This window comes from Hordeum vulgare, chromosome 3H (genome assembly GCF_904849725.1).
Source record: "Hordeum vulgare subsp. vulgare chromosome 3H, MorexV3_pseudomolecules_assembly, whole genome shotgun sequence".
NCBI lineage: Eukaryota > Viridiplantae > Streptophyta > Magnoliopsida > Poales > Poaceae > Hordeum > Hordeum vulgare.
In genome coordinates this window covers 388,879,977-388,891,516 of record NC_058520.1, presented here as the reverse complement: position 1 = coordinate 388,891,516, position 11,540 = coordinate 388,879,977, and the positions used below count along the sequence as shown (strand labels likewise).

Below are 11,540 nucleotides of genomic sequence, written 5' to 3'. Positions count from 1 at the left end.
CAGGAGCACCAGGGTGGTTTTTATAGAGTTCGTCTGGACCCGCGGCGTTCCATTATAAGGGCATTTGAGGCTAACAACTACGGAATTTAGTAGTAACAGCAGCTCTAACTATAACGTTATACGTAACGCTTGTCTTCACTGCGTTTTATATGAGATGTTAAGTCTCTCGGACGTTGCAGCTCCTTCATCGTCCACGCTTGCTGTTGTCCGAATGTTGGTGCGCGTTCGACTGATTGGAGGACCGACCGGATGACTCCATATGTCCGAGTGAAACCTGGGTTGCATGAGTAGTCCTCAAACTTTAATGATTCTGTGAGACCTTAGATGGGTCCTGAATGACAAGTCCATGACCTATTTCTAGTGGGAAACCATCATGTGTTGTATATTGCCATAACTAAAATAAAATATATCATAATAAGTTTTCTGGAGAAAAAAGAAGAAAAACACGTCTCCACGTTCAGCTCAAATGCGAAGTCTCTTTCGCGAGCGGCGTGGCTGTTTATTCTCACCAGAAAAACGTGCCTCCCCATAGCACGTCTATCAATCCACGGTGATCCCTCCCCAATCCGGCATGTCGCCGAACCAGTTCCGGGGAGGAGTCGGATGGGAATCACTTCCATATCGGGCAAGCAACAAGTGGCGGGCAGGCGCCGCGAGAACGAAGCATCGGTACAGCACGTGCGTGATTGAAACGACTCGGCCCCGTCTGTCGATCGTTCCATCGCCAACTGAAAGCGAGAGCGCACATCCACTCGGATGATGAGATGAGATATATATCCTCTTATTCTGATAGGTTTGGTGGATGCGACGGGGTTACAGCTGTACGTGTCCTCCGTCACCGTCGAGTGTGCAACAGCGAGGCCAAAATGCAATAGGGAAGGAAAGAATAAGCTTACCTTTCTTCTAATCAAGTTTTTTTCTTGTGATCCGCCGTTAAGTTAACCAGACTATGGACTCGTAGCACTTGCGATCCATCGTTTTGGGGCTGGTTTGCGGTACACATGCATGCACTCGCCCTCCCGAAAAGGAAGCACATGAAAATAAAGATAAAGCAGGCTTGCCCTCCTCCAAACATGGCAATGTCATGTTGCAAATGCTAAGCCAAGCAGCAAATCAGGGGCCTCGCTCGCATATATTGCTCTAATACAGTACTTCACGTGCCTTGTAGTACGTATTACCAGTGCCGCCCTCGGCGCGCGCCTATATAAACACCGACGCCTTCCGGTGGATCAAAATTCAAAAGAGGGCAGCAGTTGGTCGGTACCACTCGTCTCTGCCCCTGCTCAGCTTCACGGAGGACAACACCGGGCTCCTCTGTTCCCGAGAGGGAACTAGGATGGCCAGGATGATGGGCGAGCCGGCGGTGCGCAAGGGTCCGTGGACGCTGGAGGAGGACCTCATCCTGGTTGGGTATATCTCCCAGCACGGGGAAGGCTCTTGGGACAACCTCGCACGCTCTGCTGGTAAGACACGATCATGATTACCAATTGCCAAGATTTGTAAATTGTAATGCATTGCCGCGAGCTGAATCTCGAGGCTTATATATAAAGATATTATTATTTTTTTGTCTTCGTGATGATGTGTGAATTCTATCAGGTCTGAACCGGAACGGGAAGAGCTGCAGGCTGCGGTGGCTAAACTACCTCAGGCCGGGGTTGCGGCGCGGCAGCATCTCGCCGGAGGAGGACATGGTCATCCGGGAGCTCCACTCGAGGCTGGGGAACAAATGGTCCGAGATCGCCAAGCACCTCCCCGGCCGGACCGACAACGAGGTCAAGAACTACTGGAGGACCAGGGTACACAAGAAGGCGCCGCACCAGAACCAGCTTCGAGCGCAGCCGTGCCTTGCCACGAGCGAGGCGACGTCGTCGGCGTCGGCGTCGGCGTCCACGAGCCACGCCAGCTCCACCGTCGGAGACGAGTACACGCAGACGAGCTTCCCTTACCCCGAGCTGAGCTGGGTCGCCGCCGGCCACCGCGAAATGGTCGATGTGGGCGCGTCAGCGACGCGCTTCTTCCCGTCGGAGTTCGGCGACAACTTTTGGAACGTCCAAGACAATTTCTGGGAGACTCTCCCGCTTTCAGACCCAGTGTACGAAGCACTATAGACTCGCCGGCACACTGCTGCAACTAGCTAGAGACACCGCAAATTACTGTAAAGGTCTGTTCGGAACCTGTCGAGGTCTCACAGCTCCGCTCCGCACGAGCAGCTCGGTTTGAGCAACTCGGTGTAATTATGCCGCTGTTTCCTCCGCTCCGGAAGCTGCGATTGTGAAGTGGAGAGGATCCCAACAGGGCCTTATTCTGCGATTCACTTGGATGCATGCTACTAGTACTGTGGTTACTTGTCGGAGAAAAAGCACTACGCGGGCTTGACCAATTATGCGGGGTGTAAGCAAGGCAGTAGGGTATTTACAAGAAGTTATGCTGTAAACTGGTAGACGAAGCATCGTTGTTCCGATGAGTGAGCAGTTGGAATGCACGTGCACTTTTAATTTCGGACAAGCACCATCAGCGGTTTGTAACGTGCTCTGAAGCTGGATATTTGGCGAGTTCCTCGTTGCACCCTCGTGCCCAATTTCTCATCTCATGCTGACTACGGACTATTAAGACTGCACAACACATGACATCGAAGTCAGGAGCAAATTAAAGATCCTTCCTACCTAGTACTACTTTTTTCCTCAAGAAAAAATAATCAATATCTACATTTCGTAATGGTGGGACTTCGAGCATGTGGAGTTGGGTTCTAGTGCCACACGAAATCCCACAGGACAGAGGATATTCGAGCATCTCGTGAAAAGCCCAGAGAACATCTCATCCCATATGTACTCTTTTTATAAGGAGTTGTTCTCGGTTGAGCCGCGTGGAGGCACCTCCCTATGTGAGGACTTATGGCCGCTTGCTTCTCAGGTATCCGACGCGGAGAATGCGGAGATATTTTATATCTCATGCTAACTACGGACTACTAAAGACATCTCCAATAGTTTGTACTTCCTCCGCCACAGTTTATAAGACATCCACGTGTATCTAGATCGTCAATTTAACTTATATAAAATATATTGTTTAACATAAAAATTATATCATTAGAAAATATAACATCTAAACTTTTTAATGATATATTTTTTGGAATATATGTTTTTCATTAAGTTGGTCAAATTGACGACCTAGTTACATGTGTCGGACTTGTAAACTGAGATGGAGGTAGTATGTAGTCTTGTTGGTAAAATTATTCATGCCATCAACCAACAAGGGATCATACAACTATTCCAATAATTCCATCTAAATTATCCAATAGAAGAAGAGTGAATAGATGCAATTGCTCTCTATGTAACCTTGGAGCTTGTGCAAGAGCTGTTGGTTAATCTACATACAATTTTCCTCTCTTTTCTTATTTATTTATTGCCACATCATCATATATTTTAGGTGACAAAATTTATCAACAATTATCTTACAGTCATTGGAGATGCCCTAAGACTGCACAACACATCACATCGAAGTCAAGAGCAAATTAAAGAGCCTTCCTACCTAGTAGAGTACTACCTTTTTTCTTAAAAAAATAATCAATATTTACATTTTGTGTGACGGGACTTTGAGCATCTACAGTTGGATTCCTAGTGCCACACGAAATCCGCCACACGAAATGTAGATATTGATTTTCTAACCGGCCATTTTTTTCGTTGACGCTTCACTATGTGCAAACCCTTATTCTTGCGCACGGTGGAGGGATTGAAGACACATGATCCCTACTTCACACGATTGTTGCGGAAAACATTTGTTTCTCTTTTACAAAATGTATAGATGCACTGAGAATGCTTACATTAGATACCGATGTCAACATCGTTGGTGAGATGGTCCACACGGTTCCGCCATCGGGGTCACTCTCATCCGGTGGTTCTATCAAACCGTCTTGAAGGACATCTTTCATACGGTTGTCGCCGATGGCAACGATGCTTGCACCGTGTGGATCAAGATCAACGCGCTCTTCATCGACAACAAACTTCAGCGCCTTGTCTTCTTGCAGCAATAGTGCTTCGGGTACCACCAGGATGATTCCTCCATCGACGACTACTGCATGCGGCTCAAGATGCTCGTCGACGAGCTTCGCGACATCGGCGCGAAAATCTCCGACGAACTCATGCTTAGCACCCTCACCACCGGCCTCAATGAGGACTTCGGCAATGCTGCCTCTAACCTCACTCTGTTGATGGAACCCACCTTTCAGGTCGTCGTCGCGTACCTGAAACTTGAGGAGAGCCGGATGAAGAAGGTCAAGCAGCGACTGCAACACACCGCACTCACCGCTGGCACCACCTGCGGTGGCCCCGCCCCCTCGGCGCCGGTGCCGACCTATCCGCGACCTCCGACGCCACCGGGATTCTTCCCGCTCCCTCCCGCGCCTCCTCAACCGCAATAACAGCAGGGCAGGGGCCGGCGTAACTGGTGCCGTGGTGGCGGTCGCTGTCAACAGCAGCCGCAGCAGCAAGTGTTGGGGATACACAAAACGGGTAGGCCCATGAAGGTTCGACGTACCATAATAGCATGGGGTCCTCATATCACGTGGATCAAAACAAATACAAACTTACTATCCACTCGAACAAGTGCAATCCATCCATTCGGATGACAGTCGATAACTCGCCGAGGACTCACTCGGATATGCAAAGAACAACAGCCAACAAGGCAGTCGGAGCATCATCCTCATAGCGCAGGTCTAGTAGTGGGCTAACATCATGGCACTAATGCCCTAAATTGTAACATAAGAGGTGATGGGGTGGCGCACTCTATATAAGCCACCTCCACCACATAGCTCGGGGCAATTCATTCTTCTCCCTTGGCTTCTGGGCCATTAGTCTCACGACTTAGCTCACGCATGGAGACCCGTTCTCCCCTCTTTTTCTCAAATACACCATGTAATTCCGTGTTCATATGACACAAGCAAAGCCTCTCCGGAGCACGAGACGTAGGGCTGTTATCTCCATCGTGAGAGGCCCGAACTCGCAAAAACACTCATGTCAGCCATTTGCATCTCGATAGATAATGCTTCGTAATCCTACCCCTTTCTATTGTCGGAATCGTTACCACGGCAGTTGGCGCCCACCATAGGGCATGGTGTCTATCAAGCCATGATGCAGGTGGTTATTTCTTCAACAACCGACGTCGTCCTCCTCCTGGTCGTCACGCGCGGTCACCAACGTCGTCCTCCTCGTGGTCGTCATGCGGGGCCAACGGCGTCATTCGCCTCATCGTCGTCACGCGCGACCACCGGCGTCATCCGCCTCATCGTCCGAGTCACGCGGCCACCAGGGCAATTCGCCTCAAAGCCGCCACGCACGGCTAATGACCCACGTGTAGGGGATCTATCATAGTCCTTTCGATAAGTAAGAGTGTCGAACCCAACGAGGAGCAGAAGGAACTGATAAGTGGTTTCGAGCAAGGTATTCTCTGTAGGCACTAAAATTATCGGTAACAGATAGTTGTATGATAAGATACTTCGTAGCAAGTAGCAAGTAACAAAGATGCAGCAAAATGGCCCAATCCCTTTTGTAGCAAGGGACAAGCTTGGACAAACTCTTATAGGAGGTGAAGCGCTCCCGTGGACACATGGGAATTTCTGTCAAGCTAGTTTTCATCATGTTCATATGATTCGCGTTGGGTACTTTGATAGTTTGATATGTGGGTGGACAAGTGCTTGGGTGCTGCCCTTACTTGGACAAACATCCCACTTATGATTAACCCCTCTCGCAAGCATCCGCAACTATGAAAGAAGAATTAAGACGAAGTCTAACCATAGCATTAAACTAGTGGATCCAAATCAGCCCCTTACGAAGCAACGCATAAACTAGGGTTTAAGCTTCTGTCACTCTAGCAACCCATCATCTACTTATTACTTCCCAATGCCTTCCTCTAGGCCCAAATAATGGTGAAGTGTTATGTATTCGGCGTTCACATAACACCACTAGAGGAAAGACAACATACATCGCATCAAAATATCGAACGAATACCAAATTCACATGACTACTTATAACAAGACTTATCCCATGTCCTCAGGAACAAAAGTGACTACTCACAAAGCATAATTATGTTCATGACCAGAGAGATATTGAATAGCATCAAGGATCTGAACATATGATCTTCCACCGAGTAATCCAACTAGCATCAACTACAAAGAGTAATTAACACTACTAGCAACCTTACAAGTACCAATCGGAGTCGCGAGACGGAGATTGGTTACAAGAGATGAACTAGGTGTGACGCCCTCGGTTTAATCGTACACTAATCATACATGCAAATGCGTACGATCAAACCCAGGACTCACGGGAAGATATCACAACACAACTCTAGACACAAATAAAACAATATCAGTTTCATATTACAAGCCAGGGGCCTCGAGGGCTAGAATACGGAAGCTCGATAAACACATGAGTCAGCGGAAGCAACAATATCTGAGTACAAACACAAAACACGGGGTGCCTTAGAGAAGGCTAGCACAAAAGATACAATATTATAGCCCTTTTCCTAGTAGTGAATGATCGAACGAGGCGAGGCCTCCTGCCTGGGAACCTCCTAACTACTCCTGGTCATCAGCGGCCTCCACATAGTAGTAGGCACCGTCAAGACGAGAGGCGTCGGCAGGAAACTCCATCTCCTGGGCTCCATCATCTGGTCGCAGCAACGGATCAAGGGGACAAAGGGGGAGCAAAGCAACGGTGAGTACTCATCCAAAGTACTCGCAAGTCTTACATCAGAACTATTCTAATTATGCACCGGTATCAAAGAAGGGGTTTATATGTGGACTGACTGCAACAATGCAAGAATAGAGAGAGAAGGCCTAGTCCTATCGAAGACTAGCATCTTCAGGGTCTTGCAGCAATAGACGAGAGTAGAACAGGTGTAACACATTAATAGTCATATTGTTACAACAATATTAAAGTGAGGTCACGCCCAAAGATCCTCCCTCGACTCCCTGCGAGGAAGCAATCCCGAGGAAACTAATTTCCAGTTAAGTAACAATTGTAGTTGTATAAGATCAGGGCACAACTCCAAGTCGTCCTGTAACCGTGGACACGGCTATTAGAATAGTTAATTTTCCTCCCTGCAGGGGTGCACCACATGTCCCGTCATGCTCGATAACACTCTGGCCGGACACACTTTTTTGGGTCCTGCCCGGCCTCGGAATATCGACACATCGCAGCCCCACCTAAGACTAATCAGAGAGGCCAGCCCGCCGGTCTAAATCCTAAGCGCAAAGGGTTCATGGGCCCAGTTCCCCTCCGCGCTCCTGCACACGATGCGAGGGAGGCCGACGTCAGTCCTAGCATCCCTTAATCACAAGCGCAATGCATCTCAGGACCACTCGGGCGTGCGCCACTACGATTGCTGACATGTGAAAAGCTTCGGCTGATGCCGCGACGCCGAGTACCCATAATTCTTACTGCGTAGCCGATTAGTGCGAAAAGGTCTCCGACCAACCCAGATCATGTTGGAAATATACCCTAGAGGCAATAATAAAATGGTTATTATCATATTTCCTTGTCCATGATAATCGTGTATTGTTCATGCTATAATTGTATTAAGAGGAAAAAGTAATACATGTGTGAATAAATAGATCACAATGTGTCCCTAGCAAGCCTCTAGTTGGCTAGCTCGTTAGTCAATAGATGATCATGGTTTTCTGGTCATGGGCATTAGATGTCATTGATAACGGGATCACATCATTAGGGAGAATGATGTGATGGACAAGACCCAATCCTAAGCGTAGCACTAGATCATATTGTTCGTATGCTAAAGCTTTTCTAATGTCAAGTACCTTTTCCTTCGACCGTGAGATTGTGCAACTCCCGGATACCGTAGGAGTGCTTTGGGTGTATCAAATGTCACAACGTAACTGGGTGACTATAAAGCTGCACTACTGGTACCTCCGAAAGTATCTGTTGGGTTGGCACGAATCGAGATCGGGATTTGTCACTCCGTGTGACGGAGAGGTATCTCTGGGCCCACTCGGTAGAACATCATCATGAGCTCAATGTGACTAAGGAGTTAGTCACACGATGACGTGCTACAGAACGAGTAAAGAGACTTACCGGTAACGAGATTGAACGAGGTATAGGTATACCGACGATCGAATCTCGGGCAAGTTCTATACCGACAGACAAAGGGAATTGTATATGGGATTGATTGAATCCTTGACATCGTGGTTCACCCGATGAGATCATCATGGAGCAAGTGGGAGCCACCATGGGTATCCAGACCACGCTGATGGTTATTGGCTGGAGAGGTGTCTCGGTCATGTCTACATGTCTCCCGAACCCGTAGGGTCTACACACTTAAGGTTCGATGACGCTAGGGTTATATGGAATTGTCAGACGAGGTTATCGAAAGTTATTGGAGTCCCGGATGAGATCCCGGACGTCATGAGGAGCTCCGGAATTGTCCGGAGGTAAAGATTGATATATAGGACGGATGTTTTCGGACACCGGAAGTGTTTCGGGCATCACTAGTAACGTACCGGGACCATCGGAGGTGGCCCCGGGGGTCCACCGAAAGGGGGCAACGACCCTGGGAGGTTAGATGGGCCAAGTGGGGGAGGGAACCAGCCCCTAGGTGGGCTGGTGCGCCCCCCACTCAGCCCATGGCGCAGGAAGAGGGGAGAGGGGGGGAAACCCTAGCGCAGGTGGGCCTAAGGCCCACCAGAGGGGTGCGCCACCCCTCCTCCCCCCTTGGCCGCCGCACCTCCCCCCATCTAGGGCTGCCGCCCCCTAGGAGAGGGAAACCCTCAAGGGGGCACAACCCCTCCCTCCCCCTATATATATTGGTCACTTTTGGCCATTGGGGAACAAACTTTTCCCTCTCCCTCGGCGCAGCCCTGCCTTTCTTTCTCCTCCTCTCTGCCGGTGCTTGGCGAAGCCGTGCCGGAAGACCTCGTCTCTCCATCGACACCACGCCGTCGTGCTACTGGAGTTCTTCCCCAACCTCTCCCTCCTCCTTGCTCGATCAAGGTGCGGGAGACGTCACCGGGTTGCACGTGTATTGAACGCAGAGGTGCCGTAGTTCGGCACTAGATCGGAATCACACCGCGATCTGAATCGCCGCGAGTATGACTCCATCAACCGCGTTCTAGTAACGCTCCCGCTTAGTGATCTTCAAAGGTATGAAGATGCACTCACCCCCCCTCTCGTTGCTGGTCTCTCCATAGGAAGATCTGAATATGCGTAGGAAAATGTTTGAATTTATGCTACGTTACCCAACAGATCAAACACCCAAATCCATTAACATTTTAATTAGGCCATCAACACAATCTCGCGGGAATCCACCCGTCTTACTTCTAATCACCAATGATCCCAGTAACATGGTCGAGTAACTGTGTGGTTGTAATATCGGGGGGAAATCCGAGGTATCACCCTCGTTGGATTCCGAACGATGTATCCGTCAAGGTGGGCTTAGAGGAATCACCCTCGGGGGTCCCACACTTGAGGGGTTGCACGACAGAGGCATCGCCGGGAATGGTGAAAGAGGAATCACCCTCGATAACCACGACGACTAGCTATACTACAGAGATATCATCAGGAGTACTTAGCGGGGTGTCACCCTCGGTACCCGATAGTATCTCTCTAGCGTTGTACAACTAAGGGGGGTGTGTGTGCTGTGTCGGGTCTGGCTCGTCGATCAGGGATCGAGATTTGAAAACAAGCGGGGCAACTGAACTACGGGGTCAGAGGGGATGGCTGCTCCACCTATACTAAGCATTTTAAAGGTACCGTAATGAAAGTAACAGTTCATCAAAAACAGACTATGTATCAGATATAGGAACTAACTACAACACTAGCAAAATAGTAATGCAAGCAGTAGGAAGAAAGACATAGGCGATATAGGAATGATCAAGGGGGTTTCCTTGCCTTGCTGCTCTGCGGCAAAGGACTGATCGGCAGGGTCGTAGATGTACCCGACAGCAGCGTCAGTCCCGGGGTCTACCGGTAAGAAGAGGGGGAAGAAACAATAAATAACAACAACGGTGCAACACAATGCATGACATGGCAAGATGCAGACTAGACATGAGCTAACGCAGCAACATCCGTCATAGACGGGTCGGAAGAATAACTGACGATATTTTCCCGGGTCTCGGGCTACTACCGGACAGATGGAAAACGATGGAAAAGTTCCATGTTTGCTATGCTAGGGATGTGTGACAGAGGAACGGACCATGTATCCCGGTTCGTCTCGTTCGGCTGATCAACTTTCATGTTGAAAATATTTTGATCTGACTTACGGATTATTTTATATTAATTTTAAAGTTTTATTCAATAATTAGGAATTAAAAACAGATTTAAATAATTTAATAAAATGCTATTATGACATCAGCATGATGTCATGCTGACATCAACAGTTGACTGGTCAAGTGACCACTCGGTCCCGAACGTCATAAGCACAAGTTTTAATTAAGATTAAATATAAATTAATCAGATTAATTTAGTGGGGGACCCACGTGTCATACTCTAATTATACTAGTTACCCAATTAATTAATTAAATAATATATATTTTTATTTATTTAATAAAAACATTATTTTTATATTTATATTTTATATTTTCACTTTCTTTAAAAAGAGGTTGTGGGGCCTCCCTGTCATAGACAACGGGGTGCGTTGGCGCCACCGGTAAGTGGCTTTAGGCCACATACACATTTTAACTACAAATACATATTCATCCAATTAATGTATTCTCCATATACCTATATACATAAATACATACATCGTGCATCTCATACATACCAAATACGTGCGGCATTTATACATACATACATGCACAAATACATCTTTATTTTTATTTCTCTCAAAGACTCTCTCTCTCCAACATCTCTATTTAACACAGAACTCCACATCAAAGAGAGATGGACATATCTCCAAGATCACCTACGCGAACCTAACGGCGTCGAATCGAAACGCCGTTTGCCGGAACGGAATAGGGACGACGCGAGGAAGGAGATGGTGGGAGAAGCCCGAGGAGGGGCTCACCGATGTGACGGAAGTGACGGCGAGGAGGAGGAAGAAGCAATGACGGTGGTGACGGCGGTCGTGGTGCCGGAGAGGTCAGTCGCTGGAGAGGCCTCCCGGAGGGGGCCGACCAGCATGACGAGGAGGAGGGGTCTCCCTGCCCGGTCCCTCCTGGACCGAGCGGAAGGAAGGGGCCGACGGGGGGGGGGGGGTTCAGGGGAGGACCGGTCGGTGGTGCTTGCAAGTGAGGCCGACGGGGCTCCTGGGGTCGGTCTCGAGGGGGTGGTGCCACGGGGGGAGAGGGGCTGGCAGGGGGCCGACGGCGGGAGGACGGGGAAGGCCGACGGGGGTGGGATCTGGGAGGCGATGAGGAACCGAGGGGAGGGAGCCCTCGCCTCGGGGGTTGGTGGGTGTGTTGGGGAACATCGCATGGGAAACAAAAAATTTCCTACGCGCCCGAAGACCTATCATGGTGATGTCCATCTATGAGAGGGGATTTCCGATCTATGTACCCTTGTAGATCGCACAGCAGAAAGCGTTAAGAAACGCGGTTGATG

General features: G+C 49.0%; 1 protein-coding gene across 1 annotated transcript; it reads left to right on the top strand.

Annotated features, from left to right (window-relative positions):
- The first annotated feature begins 1,193 nt into the window (after nucleotides 1–1,193).
- Nucleotides 1,194–2,498, top strand: LOC123440012 (MYB-like transcription factor EOBI). Its single transcript, XM_045116605.1, has 2 exons — nucleotides 1,194–1,463; nucleotides 1,597–2,498. Exons 1-2 carry the CDS (start codon nucleotides 1,337–1,339, stop codon nucleotides 2,106–2,108), a joined length of 639 nt encoding a protein of 212 aa, XP_044972540.1. The 5' UTR covers nucleotides 1,194–1,336; the 3' UTR covers nucleotides 2,109–2,498.
- Nucleotides 2,499–11,540: the final 9,042 nt, after the last annotated feature.

What these genes read in the sequence shown, in the direction of transcription:
- LOC123440012 (XM_045116605.1), top strand. Translation starts at nt 1,337, where the DNA reads ATGGCCAGGATGATGGGCGAGCCGGCGGTGCGCAAGGGTCCGTGGACG. An exon ending in CAACCTCGCACGCTCTGCTG is followed by an intron (nt 1,464 to 1,596) that starts GTAAGACACGAT and finishes GAATTCTATCAG; the next exon opens with GTCTGAACCGGAACGGGAAG.